The sequence below is a fragment of the Vipera berus genome (assembly GCF_964194415.1).
Source record: "Vipera berus genome assembly, chromosome: 5".
NCBI classification, from domain to species: domain Eukaryota; kingdom Metazoa; phylum Chordata; class Lepidosauria; order Squamata; family Viperidae; genus Vipera; species Vipera berus.
In genome coordinates this window covers 6,810,412-6,828,750 of record NC_138207.1, presented here as the reverse complement: position 1 = coordinate 6,828,750, position 18,339 = coordinate 6,810,412, and the positions used below count along the sequence as shown (strand labels likewise).

The 18,339-nt window shown below is 45.7% G+C and overlaps 1 protein-coding gene across 4 annotated transcripts in view; it reads right to left on the bottom strand.

Annotated features, from left to right (window-relative positions):
- Nucleotides 1-2,797: 2,797 nt before the first annotated feature.
- ABCF3 (ATP binding cassette subfamily F member 3) overlaps nt 2,798-18,339 on the bottom strand; it is a 32,067-nt gene continuing 16,525 nt past the window's right edge. For 2 of the 4 annotated variants that reach the window (XM_081329152.1, XM_081329154.1), the window contains exons 13-21: nt 17,825-18,025; nt 16,671-16,747; nt 14,687-14,731; nt 13,268-13,400; nt 11,185-11,273; nt 8,713-8,804; nt 7,047-7,179; nt 6,481-6,568; nt 2,798-3,975 (exon numbers count right to left, since the gene is read on the bottom strand). In XM_081329152.1, coding sequence (XP_081185278.1) covers nt 3,817-3,975; nt 6,481-6,568; nt 7,047-7,179; nt 8,713-8,804; nt 11,185-11,273; nt 13,268-13,400; nt 14,687-14,731; nt 16,671-16,747; nt 17,825-18,025 — 1,017 coding nt within the window. In that variant the 3' untranslated portion in view covers nt 2,798-3,816. Of the gene's footprint in view, nt 3,976-5,334; nt 5,446-6,480; nt 6,569-7,046; nt 7,180-8,712; nt 8,805-11,184; nt 11,274-13,267; nt 13,401-14,686; nt 14,732-16,670; nt 16,748-17,824; nt 18,026-18,339 lie in introns of all 4 variants that reach the window. The other 2 variants (XR_014026610.1, XM_081329153.1) reach the window with 2 other exon arrangements.

The window sequence follows — 18,339 nt, the reverse complement described above, 5'->3', positions numbered from 1 at the left end:
CAAGGTCAACTTTGTTACTTGGCAGCCTTGCATGGCTTTTAGAGTGGCTTTAACAACAACAACAACAAACCCTGGATGTGTGTTTTCACTAGTATTTTGAGTAATATCTGTTGCCCAGAGTCCTATAGAATTGAGTAAACTTGTACATTTAATAAATAAACATTCTAAATAAATAATCATCAGGCACCCTTCTCATTTAGTCTTGGGTCTCCAACTAGCACGGTTTTCTATACTCGTCTTCATGACCCCCCAAGTTCTTCTCTTGAATTGCACTCATTCAGGATGCTGCGCAACCTCCCCTCAAGCTTTTCTCTTCAAGTATCACTATTCACTACAGTACAGCATAACGTGCAGCTATCTGCCATTTAAGCCATGGATACTGAAATTAAGCTAGAGAAATAAAGAGGAAGGCAATATAATATCCTAGGCATCCCCGAAAGCTTCTCATGAGTTGGTGCACAATTGGCTACAATTTATTGAAAAGGAACAGACCCAAGAGAAGACGGCATGTTGCATTGCATTTAAAGAAAGGAACATACACAGAAATTCAAGAGTGGAAAGTCTACTTGAGTAAGAATAAAGAGTGAGGAGAACAAACTACCATTGGGCGATTATTACAGACCACCTTTCTTCATCAGGCGAACAGCATTTGGGCAAAATAAACTATCAAAGTGGCCCTTATAAAAAGTAGACATTCACGGGCCCATTGATGCAGGAGTTTTGTTTTATTTTGGGGGTTTCATTTGTTTGTAGAGGTTTCATCCAACGTGTTTAACCAGAACGGTTAAAGACCCAGCTCAACATGATGGTCTGTCTGAAATGGCATAGGGTTTCCTGCCTGAGCAGAGGGTTGGACTAGAAGACCTTCAAGGTCTCTTCCAACTCTGTTATTCTGTTCTGGTTAGCAAAGGTAAAGGTTCCCCCGCACATGCGTGCTAGTCGTTTCCAACTCTAGGGGCCGGTGCTAAGCTTGTAAGCCGCCCTGAGTCTTCGGAGAAGGGCGGGATATAAATGGAATTAAATAAAAATAAATAAATAAATCTCCGTTTCAAAGCCGAAGTCAGCGCTTGTCCGAGGACGTCTCCGTGGTCATGTGGCCGGCATGACTAGACACCGTTACCTTCCCACCGTAGTGGTCCCTATTTTGCTACTTGCATTTTTACGTGCTTTCGAACTGCTAGGTCGGAAGAAGCTGGGACGAGTAACAGGCGCTCACTCTGCTACGTGGCACTCGGGATTCAACCCGTCAAACTGCCGATCTTCTGATCGACAAGCTCAGTGTCCTAACCCACTGAGCCACCGTGTCCCTCTGGTTAGTAAAAGCATGGCTAAATTTTGTGGCTTAGTAAGCTGGGAGAACAAGCCTGATTAGGTTATTGTGCACGTAAAAGATGGCTTACTTTGATCGACAGGCTCAGTACCTTGAGTGAATGTAGACATTCAAGCCAGCGTTCCGACCTGTTTCTTGACATGCAAATATTGGTTTATATTCTTAATGCCCAGCATACACTCAATGAGTATAGGGAACCCCGTTCCATTTAATGAGCGTTCAAAGTTACAACGGACCCCCAAAAAGTACCGACGACCTGGATTCAAAGTCCCAACGGCTGGCCTTTCCATTAGTCACGCAACTGCATTTTGGGTGCTTGGCAAGCAACCTGCATTTATGGCCATTTGCAGCATCGGTGGTCAGGTGACTGCAATTTTACGGGTTTTTTTTGTTGTTGGAAAAAGTTATTTGTTTACTTCTGGTTTCCAGCAAAGAACACTAATTGGAGACAATGGGCTCACTCAACGTTTGAGGATTTGTTTAATGACCATGGTGCTGTAGGCTGCAAAAAAAGTCCTAAAAATTCAGATGCTTGGCCACTGGTTCATACTTATGACCGTTGCTCTTGTCCCAAGCTCATGTGATCCCCTTTGGCGACCTTCTGACAAGCAAAGGCAATGGGGGGAGCCCGATTCACTTAACTGCGTTACTAACTTATCAATTGCAGGGATTCACTTAACAACCGAGGGAAGGTCGTAAAATGGGGCAAAACTCACCTAACAAATAAAATTTGGGCTCAGTTGTGGCCGTTAAACGTCGAGGACGATCTGTATTCTTCCAACTTTTTCAGGACTGTTTCCAAGAAGTTTAGCGAACACTGGACAGATTCTGCACTGTCAGTTCCAACACACAAATGCGCTTTGTGACTTTGTGTACGGATAGTCCTTGACTTACGACGGTTCCTTTACTGACCACTTGAAATGAGAACAGCTCTGCAGTGATTCATGGCTGTTTTTCACGTTTACAACCACTGCGGCGTCCCCAGGATCATGTGATCAAAACTCCGATGCCTGGCAACTCATGCAGGGGTAGGCAACCTCAGCTCTTTTACGACTCATGGACTTCAACTCCCAGAATTCCTGAGTCAGCATTCTGGGAGTTGAAGTCCATGAGTCATAAAAGAGCCGAGGTTGTCTACCCCTGCCCTAGTGTGACCGTGACCTTCCGATAAGCCAAGTCAAGAGGGAAACCAGATTCACTTAACAACCGCGGTATATAAATCGAAATAAATAAATAAACTTAACAACTGCAGTGATTCGCTTAACAACTGCGGCAAGAAAGATTGTCAAATGGGGCAAAACTCACTTAACAACCATCTCGCTTAGCAACAAAAATTTGGGGCTCAATGGAGGTTATAAGTCGTGGTCTACCCGTATGCACTCAACTCTGGTGGATACTTCCCCCCTCCCGCCCCAGGCCAGGGTAAAACTGCTAAAATAAAATAAAATAAAATAAAATAAAATGAACTGCAAGACCAGAGAGATCCATTTTATTTACAGGGCGATTTCAGTGCTGATGAACAGGGGATTGAAAGTGTATGTTGCAGTGTAAAAACCACGTAATTTTATTACCAAGACATGGTGCGTTAGCTGGGACAGATCTTAGCCCTACATGGAATTTCGACCTTTAGAGACTCGGGAGACTAAGGTGGGCACGTGGGCCGTTTTTAGATATTATAAGCCCCCCCCAAACAGAACAGCCAAGGCCACCCCCTTCTGTCAGGAGAAACTGCCGCAATTTCCACCATCCTGTACCCTTGCGTACAGTAGTGTCACTTTTTGTATTGTGTTTACCTCGTGTTGAGCTCACGTCCGAGAACAGAAATGAAGACGGTCTCCTATCCCCTTACAAAAAGCGTCAGCATCTGAGTTGGGGTGGGTGGGTGGGAATTTAAGGCTTTTATGCCATGAAAAAAAGAAGCCATTTCAACAGAACCTGGCTTGCTTGCTGGAATGGTGCCGCACCTCTTCCCAAAAGGCAGAGGGGAAGGGAAGAAACGATCCGCTTTCCAAAGGACGGCTTGCAGCTCCAGCCCATTCCCAGAAGAAGCTACTCAACGTGCAACATTTAGCAGCGTCTGACACCCGAAGCCTTCTTAACATTCCTCGGCGGTGGGTTCAGTTCTACAAACAGGCAGGGGGAGAGACAGGACAGCTTGGAAGCAGCCATATCTCTTCCCCACCCCAGCTCCCTCCACTAAAACAGCCCCCACCCCCACCCCACCTCTCCCTTTGCTGTCCCTTCGGTCCCTGCCCAGCAGAGACTTGGCACAGATCCAGCACGGGAGTCGGCAACTTGGTTACTTTCCTCCTCTCTTCCCAGCAGATGCTGGTTTCTTGGGGAAGGGGGGGCGGTCGGCTCGGCAGTTGGCACAGCCGACGTTCGCCCAATGGCAGTGGAATCCCCTGCGACTCCGTCGGGCGAGAGGCAGCTGCTGCACGGCGCGTTCTGCTCCCCACCAGCTCACGCACACAGTCTGGGTGGCCTTATAGAAAACCTTCTTTCCGGAACTGCTCTTGCAAGATGTCTCTGTACTCGTCGAAACCGCCCTCGATACGCTGAACGGTGCCGCTGCCGCACACCCACAGCTCCTTGCACACCAGCCGGATGAACCGTTCGTCGTGCGAAACCAGGATCAAGCCGCCCTAGAAGGAGAGGGAGCCTCACATCGCAACTGGGGAGAGCTTAGGTCGCGAGGTCGGCTGTTCCCTCACTGCAACTTTCCTGCTGTTTGGTTCTGAATACGGCTAAAATCCCTTGGCGCTCTCTGCGTTGGGTTGTTCTCTTGCAGAGGTTGCATTACTTAACTCGCTAACATCATGCGTCAACGTTAACACTGATGAAGTTGCCTAGTTCAGGTAAAGAAATGTCTGCAAGAAAACAGCCAAGCTCAGAGAGCACCGAGGACCCCTTTATTTCAACCCTGAACTACAAATAGTTTCCTTTAGCAATAGCACATAGACTTATATACCGCCCTACAGTGCTCTAAGCCGTTTACAAAGTAAGCCTCTTGACCCCCAACAATCTGGCTCCTCATTTTACCAACCTCGGAAGGATGGAAGGCTGAGTCAACCTTGAGCTGGTCAGGATCGAACTCCTGGTGTGTGGGCAGAGTTAGCCTGCAATGCTGCATTCTAACCACTGTGCCATCAGGACTCAATTAAAATCCCCCTTGCCATTAGTAGAATTTCTATTTGAAGGTCTGCTCTGCATTATGACCTTCACATTCTTACACGGTTGACAACAGCTGGTGGACCTTATCTGGGCCTGGAAGTCAAGCAATATTAGGAGTTGGATGAGAAACCTTTAGGAATACCAGTCTATAGATTAGATTGGATTGGTAAATTGGACCAACATTCCTGGTAAGGGCAAATTGTAAGCCGCCCTGAGTCTTTGGAGAAGGGCGGGATATAAATGGGATTACAAAAAAATCATCTCCAGACTGTTGGGTTGCGGAAGTTGTCTGAGCTTAGGTTTTTCATTTCCAAATATTTCCTCGCCTACCTAGGGCACACCTGTAATAACCTGTCTGCAAATAAAAACCGAAGCTGAAAACTTCTACAATCTAGCTAAACTGCTCTTTAATTATAGTTGAGAACAACACTACATGGATGCATCTATGATGACCCCAGGGCGGAGCTTGATTTGGCACTTTTACTTTCATCTTCAATATAAAGCAAACAATGAGGAAAGCCCAGTTAGCCATGCCCAGCCTGGTGTTTTCTGGTGTGCTTAGAAAATGTGGAGACTGTTAATTTCAACAAGTCTGGAGAATAACACCTTGGGGAAAGACTGTGCTAATCTCCACTGGCTACAGTGGACTGCTACTTACTGTGTGTATTAAACTTTGGGCTAATAGTCCTATAAAGGTTTAAGGTACAGAAGGATCTGGACAGACTTGAACATTGGGCGCTATCTAACAAAATGAAATTCAGTGGTGAAAAATGTAAGGCTCTACATTTAGGCAAGAAAAAACAAATGCACAGGAACAGTATAGGTGGTACCTTGCTCAATAGTAGTAACTGTGAGAGGGATCTCGGAGTCCTAGTGGACAATCACTTAAATATGAGTTAGCCGTGTGCTGCAGCTGCCAAAAAAGCCAACACAGTGCTAGGCTGCATTAACAGAGGGATAGAATTAAGATCATGTGAAGTATTAATACTATTTTATAATGCCTTGGTAAGACCACACTTGGAATACTGCATCCAGTTTTGGTCACCACGATGTAAAAAAGATATTGAGACTCTTGAAAGAGTACAGAGAAGAGCAACAAAGATGATTAGGGGACTGGAGGCTAAAACATATAAGGAACGGCTGCTGGAATTGGGTATGTCTAGTTTAATGAAGAGAAGGACGAGCGGTGACATGATTGCAGCGTTCCAATATCTGAGGGGCTGCCACAAAGAAGAGGGAGACAAGCTATTCTCCAAAGGCAGAAGGCAAAGACAAGAAGCAAAGGATGGAAACTAATCAAGGAGAGAAACAACCTGGAACTAAGGAGAAACTTCCTGACAGTGAGAACAATCAATCAGTGGAACAACCTGCCTCCAGAAGCGGTGAATGCTCCAACACTGGAAGTTTTTAAGAAGAGACTGGACAGCCATTTGCCTGAAATGGTATAGGGTTTCCTGCCTGAGCAGGGGGTTGGACTAGAAGACCTCTGAGGTCCCTTCCAATTCTGTCATTCTATAATATTCTATAATATATTGGGCAAGCTTTAAAGGGAGCTATTGTGCAAGACAAATCATCAAAAATCAAGATAGCCTTTGACCTTGTCTGCTATGACATCCGTTTTTCCACTTGCCCTTCTGTTTCTCAAAGGAAAAAAAACACTACAAAATGGGATTTGGTTATGATTAAACAGGCTCTGCAGCATTTTGTTTTCAACCTACTAAAAGTTGCTTTGGAGTGGGAAGTTAGTGCCAATTTTTCCTTGGGATTTGTGTGACAGATTGTACAGCAGTGGAAAAATACAGGGCTGCGTTAAGCTGTTACAGATAGATGCTACATGGTGTGAAGCATCCTTTGAGATCCAATTTCAAGCACAGACCTATCATCAGTTCACAATTTCCCCCCCTAAAACTACGTTTTGCAACAAAAGAATCCATTAAATGTGCAGTTGCTGCACAAAGCTAGCGCGGTAGGCTTACCCGGAATTTGTTGAGGGCATCTGCTAGAGCTTCAATGGTTTCCATGTCCAGGTGGTTTGTTGGCTCATCCAGTATATAGAAGTTGGGGCTATGAGGGAAAAAAATAATTGCAATTATGATACAGGTAGTTCTTGATTTACAGCCTGTTCTAACTGAGGCTGGAATTATGACTGTCAATCACGTTGGTTGTTCAGTGGGGGTCAGCACGGGCCCATGCCTGATTTTGCTATCTTTTTTTTTCCTCCAGTGGTTGTTAAGGGAATGTGGCGGTCGTAAAACAAACGCTGCTGTCATCAAGCAAAGCCATTGTCCACCATGGGTGGGGTGTTGTTGTTTTTTTTGCTAGAAAATGGAAATAAATACCGGAAAAAAAAAGTCATAAATTGCATTCTTTGACGGCGGGTCACTGCAAATGGCCATAAATATGGACTGGTTGGCTGAGTTGCAAAAATTTGACCTTGTCCCCTCTCCGTGTTAAGGACACCTCCTCCGCCCCCTAATTGAACAGTGAAAAACAAACAAACAAAACAACAACAAAAAAACAACAACCACCCCAGCAAGATTACCAAGGCATGGTCATCTGGGCAAACGCCACCCTGCTCTTTTGTCCCCCGGATAGGCTGGCGACGGGGCGGACGGCCAATTCCCCGGAGACTCCGTAGCACCCCAGTTGATGACGGTACTCCTCCTCCGACTTCCCTGAATATCACGTGGGGCAGAAAGAAAAACGTGACGTTTATGCCTTAAAGCAGTGATGGCGAACTTTTTAAGAGACCGGCTGCCCCCAACCCCCCCACACCCTGCTCCAGCACCGCCCGCAAGGCCACCCACCGCCTCCACGGCCCGCCACAGCAGATCGCCCAGGCGGCCACGCCCTCCGCCCGCGCCCCACAGCATCATCTGCGCGTGATGGGGCGCGCGTGAGAAGAGTCTTGTCCCCGCTGCCCGGCTGCCATGTCCTTGGCTGTGCTGCTTTGTGTGGTTCGCACCTGGGGGCGACTCTCCTCGGGGGGGGGGCTGCTGGTGAGGAGAGGGCCGTGGAGGGGAGGCGGGGCTGGGGCAACGGCGCCCGTGCCCTCAGAGAGGGCTCTGAGTGTCGCCTCTGGCACGCGTGCCACAGGTTCGCCACCCCTGCCTTAAAATTGTTGTGAGGCAGGATAGCTAAACCAAATCTCCTTATCCCAATTAACCAGCTGCGAATGGAAAGCCACGCTGGGGGATGCTCCTGGCCATGCTGATAAGGGGCTGTGGGGGTTAAACATCGTTTTGAACATTGATTTGTGACTGCATTCGTACAGCATCTTAAAAGGGATTTTGTTTTAAACATGCTCTGCTGAGGCAAAAAAGGTCTAACATTAAACCACACCACCATGGTTTAGAGACTGCGGAGACCTTGGCGCTCTCTGCGATTGACTGTTGGCTTGCCGACGTTTCGTCACCTGACTTGGTAGCATCATCAATGCTGGTGAGTGTGGGGTTTGCTCCCTGTTTATATACAGTAGCTTGCCCTCCCTGTGTTGATAGGGCATGGTTTTCTCCTTGTTAATGTCTACTTTAGGCTATTGTTTTCAGCTTGATTGTTTGTCCGGGGTTAATCTCTGCTTATCTGGGTGTTGGTTACAACCGAGCTCCGAGAGCACCACAGGCTCCACGGTTCAACCCAGAGCTATGGATATTCTCTATTGGTTTGCAAACTCTAATGGGCCAATTTATTCACAATGGTACGAATTCAGCCACGGTGCCAGACAGACCATGATTTCTGGCTTATTCAAGGAGATGCATAAAGTGGGACCAGGGGCCTACAGAGCTCACCAGCATGCTCTCTGCCCCTCATTCTCAATGAGAATAGATGAGCCAAAAGCAGAGTAATACCCCGCCACCCCCTTTTCTGTGTTAAGAGATGGAAAGAGGAAAAATGGGTGCCTTAAGACCAACGCCGTAACATCAGTGCCTTCTGACAGGCCAGACAAAATTCAGTCTGGCCTACTGATGGATAAAAGTTGCTGCTGGCTTAACGTGTTCCCGGAGCCCTTGCCAATAAACTCAGGATAAAAGCTGTGTCTTAGAATGAGGCTATAACGCAAGTCACTGTCTTCATTGTTCAGTAAACAGAGCAGGGCAGGGCAGGGAAAAGTGCTCTTAAGGTCTTCTGATTGTTAACTATGAGGGCCACGAGACTGCGAGAGCCGAAATCAAACAAATTGCGAGGGGGGGGGGCAGGTGGCAACTTACCTGGAAACTTTTTCGCTAGCAGTTCGGTGGCACTAATGTCCAAATCCAGCTGATCGACGTGATGCTGGCTGAAATAGCCAATTTTAAGATTTCTGCCGGGCAGGAAGAAACCAGCGTTACAAATAGAGTTTAAAATGGCCTATTATAGATTTTATTTTCCCGGGCTCCAAGATCACAGCAGACCGGGACTGCAGCCAAGCAATTAAAAGACGCTTGCTCCTCAGGAGGAAAGCCATGGCAAATCTAGACAGCACACTAAAAAGCAGAGACACCACCCTGTCAACAAAAGTGCGTATAGTCAAGGCTATGGTCTTCCCAGCTGCAATGTATGGCTGTGAAAGTTGGACCATAAGAAAGGCTGAGCGCCAAAGAATTGAGGCCTTTGAACTATGGTGCTGGAGAAGACTCCTGTGAGTCCCTTGGACTGCAAGGCAATCAAACCGGTCAGTCCTAGAGGAGATCAACCCTGACTGCTCTTTAGAAGGTCAGATCCTGAAGTTGAAACTCAAATACTTTGGCCACCTAATGAGAAGGAAGGACTCACTGGAGAAGAGCCTAATGCTGGGAAAGGTTGAGGATGAGACAAGAAGGGGACGACAGAGAATGAGGTGGCTGGATGGAGTCACTGAAGCAGTAGGCGTGAGCTTAAATGGACTCCAGAAGATGGTAGAGGATAGGAAGGCCTGGAGGAACGTTGTCCATGGGGTCACGATGGGTCGGACACGACTTCACAACTAACAATAACAATTATAGAAAAAGGTTAGCCAAAGGAATAACTCACTCTTTTGCAAGATAAATGTGTTTCCCTGCCTGACGAGAGAATAAGGAGGATCACTTGAACCGCGCCTCTGTTACTTAACGAGGCATATTCCTGACTGCTGTTCTATCAGGGCTGTGAAACATTTTGAGATCCAATTCCAAAAAAAGGGACTCTCCTGCACAGCTTGTGCTGACATCGTATCTAATCTATAACACTTCAAGGAATCCACATTTCCCCCCCCCCCCCACAGGATCACTTGACAACAGCAAAGGGCTGTGTCTTTTTCAAGGTCAGCCTTGCCTCCTGGTAAGTTTCCCTCCGATATGGGAGGGGAATAGGAGGAGACAAGGCTGGCACTGCTCAGGGCCTTGTGTGCTGCAGCCCTTAAGAGCAGTGTTTGGTAATTTTAAGATGGATGGACTTCCAACTCCCAGAATTTCCCAGCCAGCCATGCAGGAAAGAAGGGTAGAGATAGGAAGCTGCAGCGGCATTTTATCTCCCAGCTAATGTTGACAAGCTAAGGGTAGCACATACCTCCTCTAGTGAAGGAAGGAAGGAAGGAAGGAAGGAAGGAACCAGCGGGGGGAAAAAAGGAAAACATAGCTTTGTTCAGCTATTGAACGGATAGGTCTTGACCAGAACTGTGATGGTGCTTTAAAGTGGAGCATAGTCGCACACAATGGGGTGCATGTGGCCTTCAGCCTGTGAATTCGAGACCCCTGCTCTAGTCCAGCGTTCTGAGAGGTTAGCCAAAGCTTCCCCATCTTTGCAGAGAGTTTAAAAAAACTATCTCCAAAGTACACGGAAAGCAACACCAAACAACACTGGTGCCTCAGGAATCTAGGGACAGGGCTTTTCAACCAGTGGTACGGGTACCACTTGTGGTACATTGGCGCCTGGCAGGTGGTACGCGACCATCCTAGAAAAGCGGTAGCAAGGGAGGGGAACGAGCTGAACCGGTGGTAGCACCGCACAAGCCTGAGCGAGAGACGGCTGGAGCTGCAGGGCTGTCAGGGCTCAGTGGAAGCGCCAGGATCAGCACCAGGCTCCAGCTGGAGCTCGGCGCCGATCCCGGCGCTTCTGCTGAGCCCAGAAGAAGCGCCGATCAGCTGGAATGTTGCAGCATCTCCAGGGTCTTGTGATTTACATTCCGATGCTTGGCAACTGATTCATATTTATGACAGTCACAGTGTCCCAGGGTCATGTGAAGTGACTAAAACCTGCTGCAACCACCCAGCAGACGGGGGGAGTTAAAAACCAAACACTCCCCACCCCACTCCCGCTGCCAATCCTCAACAGAAATGCTCACAACAATGAAACTCTCGGACAGGAGGAAGAGCACCACCGGGCGGGCAGGCAGGTGTCTTGCTCAGCTGTGGCTTTGGGGGGGGGCACTATTTTCCGTGCCACTGTAACTTTGAACAGTCACTAAGCGAACTGTTGTAAGTCGAGGACTACCTGTACTTCATCACTTTTTTTCCTTTTTTGGGGGGTGGGGGGGTGTCATCAAGTTTTTGACACCTTGCTAGGCGACTGGTGGTACTCGGATGTTGCCATATCCTAAAAGCGGTACAATGGGTGAAAAGGTTGAAAAGCCCTGGACTAGGATACGCTGCATTACGTAGCAACAAGTCAGCAATTTTCTACAGCGTGTACTCTCCTTCCCGTTCCACCATATCTCTGTGAGGTTCCCTTTTTGGTTTGAAAGCTACCTGTGAGCATGTCTAATCCCTCGCACAGGTGCCAGGTCTCCCATCAGGATCTTCAGCATGGTAGATTTGCCAGCTCCGTTCTCTCCAACCTAGGAGTAAACAACGTATAAATTACAAAAAGGTCTTCCCAAACTCTATTTAAGGATTCTAGAACTCAAGAGAAACAGGAGCAATCATACTCTTGATGTGTGCACGTTGAGTTCTGTTCTATTCTGTACTTCTATTCTATTCTGTTCTGTTCTGTTCTGTTCTACTCTACTCTATTCTAGTTAATTGTGAGATTATTTCTTAATATGTAACTCTGCACTGGTTGCCAGTTTGCTTCTGGATCCAATTCAAGGTGTTGATTAAAGAAAGCCCTTTATGGCATGGGACCAGGTTACCTGATCTTGCTTCAATGGGACTGGCCTGCTCCAACCATGCAGGCAGAAAAGGCCTCATTTGAACCCTGTCGGCCAAGGAATTTCGGTTAGTGGGGCCAGGGAAACCTGTGAAACATCTTGCCTCTGGAGGCGAGTTCTGTCTCCAATCTGTTTGGCCATTAAGCAGAGCCTTAAAACCTGGCACTGCCGGGATCCTGATAGGGGCGCATTTATGTTGCAGGTCAGCTGTCTTCAAACTTGGCCCTTTTATGACTTGTGGACTTCAACTCCTGAGGAATTCTGGGAGTCGAAGTCCACAAGTCATAAAAAGTCCACAAGTTTGAAGACCCCTGTTGTTAGGTGGTTGATTGTTTGTTTGTATCCCGCCTTTTTACAAATAACTCCAGGCGGCAATCATATTCCTTCCTCCCATTTTCTTCATAACAACCACCCTGTGAGATGAGTTGGGCTGGGAGGAAGTCCCTGGCCCAAGGTTACTCAGCTGGCTTTCATGGCTACGGCTGGACTTGAACTCATGGTTCTCCTGCTTTCTAGCCTGGTGCCTTAACCATTAGGCTGACTGATGGACGGACTGAGTGAAAGACAAAGTGCAAGCTTTTACTTAATTGTCACTCATCTTAATTTTAACGCTTTTAATGTTTTTACATGTATGGGTTTACATGTTATTGTAAGCCATCCCAAGTCACTTGGCACGGTGAGGTACTGTATGTGTTTCATAAAATCAATCACTCAAAACCATTTTGGAATCCGGTGAACTGAATTAGCATCTGCTGAGCATCAGTTTTTATAAGCTAAGAATCTCAAGTCTGTCTTTCCACTGATGACATCTCTAGTGCCTATATGAGAAAATTCCCTTCTACTTACTCAAAAGGAAGAATTCAAAGGTGTAAAGTTTGGGATATTAAGATTATGCTGAGAATGACTGACCTATCAGTTTTTCAGGCTAAAACATTTCTATTTAATTATTTATCAAATTTACATGCTGCCCATCTTGCTAAAGGTGAAAAATATTGTTTTATAAATAGAATTCTCACTATATTAGTATGCTTTAATCTGTGTGTGCAGTCTTTATGGGAGTCCATTAAAGTAGCAAGGAGCTTCAATTGCACGCCCTATGAAATTTGAATAAAGCTTATTTTGTGTGTGTGTTACACAAACCTGTCTTTTGTGTGTGTTACACAAACCTGTCTCTTGGTTTATTTATGCTCACTGAATAGTGCTACTCCAAAAATGGGTTAATTCAGTAAGCAGGTTAAGCATGTTGTATGCACGCAGACCAGAAATATTTCTGCTGAGCTGGTAAGAGCAGCAGCAATAGTAATAGCATTTAGAATTATATACTGCTCCATAGGGCTTTACAGCCCTTTTCTAAGCAGTTTACAGGGTCAGCAATATGGGCCCTCATTTTACTGACCTCAGAAGGATGGAAAGCTAAGTCAACCTTGAGCTGGTCGGGATCGAACTGCTGGCATTGGGCAGTCACCCTGAAATACTGCATTTTAACCACTGCGCAACCACAGCTCTTAGTTCTTATTAGGCCCTTCTGTTAAAAACACTTGCAGCATTTCTTTTTTTTTTCCTTGGGTCTTTCCACGGGTACAAAACAATTGCTGAGCTCCTGGATTTTGGCTTGCTTGTGAGAGCGAACGCTTTATTGCTTCCACATAATTAACCTTTTTTCCCCAAAGATTTCATCTTACCACACAGATGCGAGAGTCCAGGTCAGCAGAGACAGAGAGGGAGCAGAAGATAGGGTTATTGGGTTCATAGTAAAAGTCCACTTCGTCAAGCTGTAAGATGGGAGGAGAAAACTTCTCAAAGCCATCTGGAAACCTACAAAGGGAAAAAAAAAGGCCAGGGGAATAAGCAAAAATGGAAGTGGTCAAAAAGGACCCTCATCGCTTCTGTTAGATCAGGAGAATCAGCTTTGCATTAATTTTGCCTTATGCAGAACACATTGTGCTAGGAATACATAGCACTTGCATTATATGATGTTATTTTTAATGCATTAATCACTATGAATTGCAGATATAATAATAATAATAATAATAATAATAATAATAATAATAATAATAATAATGATGATGATGATGATGATGATGATGATAATGATAATAATAATACGATGATGATGATGATGTTGGAAGGGACCTTGGAAGTTTTCTAGTCCAACCCCCTGCTCAGGCAGGAAACCCTATACCATTTCAGACAAATGGCTGTCCAGTCTCTTCTTAAAAACTTCCAGAGTTGGAGCATCCACTGCTTCTGGACGCAGGTTGTTCCACTGATTGATTGTTCTCACTGTCAGGAAATTTCTCCTTAGTTCTAGGTTGCTTCTCTCTTTGGTTAATTTCCATCCATTGCTTCTTGTCCTGCTTTCAGGTGCTTTGGAGAATAGCTTGACTCCCTCTTCTTTGTGGCAGCCCCTGAGATATTGGAAGACTGCTATCATGTCCCCCCTGGTCCTTCTCTTCATTAAACTAAACATACCCAGTTCCAGCAGCCGTTCCTTATATGTTTTAGCATCCCGTCCCCTGATCATCTTTGTTGCTCTTCTCTGCACTCTTTCTAGAGTTTCAACATCTTTTTAGAGGTATGGCCTAAGGTGCATAATACTGCTATTTTGCCGAAGCTGCACAGCCCTACAAAAATAGACTTTGCTGAATGAAGAAAACCTTCATTATTAAATAATGAAGTAGCTCGATTCAATCCTTATAAAATCCACACAGGACAGGCCGACCTCACCATTGCTAAGCTTGTAAGCCGCCCTGAGTCTTCGGAGAAGGGCGGGATATAAATGGGATTAAATTGCTGTCTTGCAAATCAAGTGCGGAGGCTGGGTGAACCTAAGGCAGGATTTCTCGACCTCAGTCATTTTAAGAGGCATGGACTTCAACTCCCAGAATTCCCCAGCCAAATGGCGATCACCTGATTGCAGGATGATGCAATGGCCAGAACTTTCAAGACTGGTTATAAGTATCACTCACTTACCACTGTTGTTGAATGAGTGGTTGCTAAGTCTGAGAAAGCAGGCAGGTGAGTAAGAAGACATCTGCCCTTTTTTTTCTTATGAGAAACTAGAAAACTGGGCTTCTTTGTGCCCGTCACGATTTACTTACTTCATTATCACCTCAGATTCTTTGTCCACTGGCTTCAGTTTTGGCCTGAGAGAAAGAAAGGGACCAATCAGTCTTGTTGCAGTAAAAGATAGGTTATCGAATATTCCAATCACTAAGCAGCCACTCGGAAGCAGATAAATTCTCAGGACCGAGCCCTTAAGAACTACTATATTCACTGGATTTTGGTTATTTTTTTAAAAAAGAGCTTATTTTCCTTTACAGGTTATTCCCCCCGCCCCTCAATTTTTGTCCTTTAAGTGTAAAAGATTTTAAAAAAGAAAACAAGAGATCACTATTCTCTTGGTTCAGTATGAAAACCATTTAACACGATCATCTGAGATGGTCTTTATTTCATCTTTTATGGGAGACTAGAATTTTCGGAATTTTTTTTTCCAAACCCCCTAATAGTGGAGACAAGAGGAAGAGAGATAAAGAGAAATTATTGGGCGAAAACCAACCAATTAGCTATTTCTAGTTTTTTGAATCAGAAATCCCTATTTGTTTTCCCCCCATTCTTTGACAGTGGTTTGTTGTTGTTGTTGTTAGTTGTGAAGTCGTGTCCGACCCATCGCGACCCTATGGACAATGTTCCTCCAGGCCTTCCTGTCCTCTACCATCTTCTGGAGTCCCTTTAGGCTCACGCCTACTGCTTCAGTGACTCCATCCAGCCACCTCATTCTCTGTCGTCCCCTTCTTCTCTTGCCCTCAACCTTTCCCAGCATTAGGCTCTTCCCCAGTAGAGTCCTTCCTTCTCATTAGGTGGCCAAAGTATTTGAGTTTCAACTTCAGGATCTGGCCTTCTAAAGAGCAGTCAGGGTTGATCTCCTCTAGGACTGACAGGTTTGATCGCCTTGGCAGTCCGAGGGACTCGCAGGAGTCTTCTCCAGCACCAGAGTTCAAAGGCCTCAATTCTTTGGCGCTCGGCCTTTCTTATGGTCCAACTTTCACAGCCATACATTGCAACTGGGAAGACCATAGCCTTGACTATACACACTTTTGTTGACAGGGTGATGTCTCTGCTTTTTAGTGTGCTGTCTAGATTTGCCATGGCTTTCCTCACGAGGAGTAAGCGTCTTTTAATTTCTTGGCTACAGTCCCCATCTGCAGTGATCTTGGAGCTCAGGAAAATAAAATCTGTCACTACCTCCATTTCTTCCCCATCTATTTGCCAGGAATTGAGAGGGCCGGATGCCATGATCTTGGTTTTTTTGACAGTGGTTGGTGGAACTTAAAATCAGGTTCTCCTCAAATTGAAGCAAGCAGCTCACGTTTTTCTATTTCTACAAACACCCTGTTGATATATTTTTCAGCGGAAGTAAGGTTGAAAGCAAGACTCTCCAAACCTGACAACTTTCAAGACTTCAGGACTTCCAACTCCCAGAATTCCCCAGCCACTTTAAGACTTGGACTTTAACACCCAGAATTCCCCAACCAGCCTGACTGGCTGAGGAATTCTGGGAGTTGAAGTCCACAAGTCTTAAAGTTGCCAGATTTGGAGAGCCCTCCTTTAAAGAGATAAGCCTTTGCCTGAATACTGTTGATAACATTGTTTACTGCTCTAATGATAATACAATGATTGAGAGACATCTGGGGGCTGAAATGTGTCAAGGAGCAATCTTCCCCTATCCAAAAAAATACATCCAAATAATGAGAACTAATTAGTGCAAAATATCACTGGAGTTTATACATTTTGAGACTAATGCTGTGTATGCCATGAGCAGGCCTTGAACCGCCGTTTATGAAACTGTTCTAAATCAGCTCCTCAGTCTGTGTGATCCTGAAATGATCAATTCTTAAATAGACCTAGGCCAGGGGTAGGCAACCTTGGTTCTTTTATGATTTGTGGACTTCAGCTCCCAGAATTCCTGAGTCAACTGACTCAGGAATTCTGGGAGTTGAAGTCCACAAGTCATAAAAGAGCCAAGGCTGCCTACCCCTGGCCTAGGCAATCCACCCAGATGTTCATTTTCTTTTGGATACTCACAGCTTCTCCAACAGTTTGAGTTTGCTCTGAACTTGAGACGCCCTGTTTGCATTATAGCGAAATCGATCGATAAAGACCTGTGGGGGAAAAGCAGAGCTGATTCACTTATGCAAAAGGACGCATCAGCTGCTGCAGAGACACAGTCTGGCAAATGGAAGTTTTGAGCCAATGAACCAAACTAGTTTATTTATGTGAGTGTTGCCACAGAGGTTTGTAACAGAAGGATTTTTCAGAACTGCACACCCTGAAGCGATAATAAGAAATGATTCAGATATCCCGTCCCTTTCTGATAGCCAAACAAAGCATTAGGATGATATACAGTGGAGGCTGAAGAAAGTAAATTTCTGTGTGTATATGAAGGGCAGATGTAGTTTTCAAAATATTATTTATAATGTTCTTATTGCTGGGTGCAGAAAAAAAAAATCTAAGCTTTTGGTCTACTCTAGGAATAAAGCTGAAACAGAATGAAAAAAAATCACAGCAGTCTCTTTAATAGCTTACAGAGACTTAGAACTTAATTTGTAATAAGAGATCCAGTTTGGTCCAGTGGTAAATGCACCAGACTAGAAAGCAGGAGACTGTGAGTTCAAGTCCTGCCTTAGCCATGAAAGCTGGTTGGGTGACATCCTCTCTCAGCCCAACCCACCAGGCAGGATTGTTGTTGTGGAGAAAATAGGAAGATTAATAAAGTTTCGACGTTTGTAAAGCGGCATCTCTGTGCGAGGTGGGCGACTCGTAAATTTAAGTGAATAAACAAATAATTTAGCTGGCTTTTGTGGTTAGATAGTACTACACAGAGCGGAGCATGTGAGAGGACGCAGTCCCACTTTTTGTCTGGTACCCAGTGTAACCCCCCCCTTATTTTAAAGAATTGTTCACACCATCCCATCCCATCCCATCTCTCATATACAATATACCACATCATACAACCTGCCTCCAGAAGTGGTGAATGCTGGAAGTTTTTAAGAAGAGACTGGCCAGCCATTTGTCTGAAATGGTACAGGGTTTCCTACCTGAGCAGGGGGTTGGATTAGATGACCTCCAAGCTCCCTTCCAATTTCATATTATTATTATACAGCATGCATCCTATCCTATTTTATATTGGCACCGCTGGATAAGCATCAGCTCCACGGCTAGCTACTCCGCTCTCTGACCTGGATATGCTCCCGGTATTGCTGCTGTGCCTCGTATTCGCGCTGCTGGTTTTTCAGCCGTTCTTCTTTGATCTTGACAAAGTTCTCGAAGTCCCCACGGTAGCAGTCAAGCCGCTGCGAGTGCAGGTGGATGACGTCGGTGGCCACGGCGTTTAAGAAGTTCCGATCGTGAGACACGACGAGGATGGTGGACTGCCAAGTCTGGAAGGGCCCAGACGAAAAAGGGGGGCAAGATGAAGGCCTCAGCCAGATTTAAAAGTCCCAAGCTCTATAGCTATTTATTCCCTTGTTCCCCCCCCCCTCCACCGTGGATGGCTTTCCAAATTTGGATGTTTGTAGCATTTTATTAAGGGACGTGGTGGCTCAGTGGGTTAGGACGCTGAGCTTGTCGATCAGGTGGTCGGCAGTTTGGCGGGTCGAATCCCGAGTGCCGCGTACCAGAGTGAGGGCCTGTTACTCGTCCCAGCTTCTGCCAACCTAGCAGTTCGAAAGCACGTAAAAAAATGCAAGTAGAA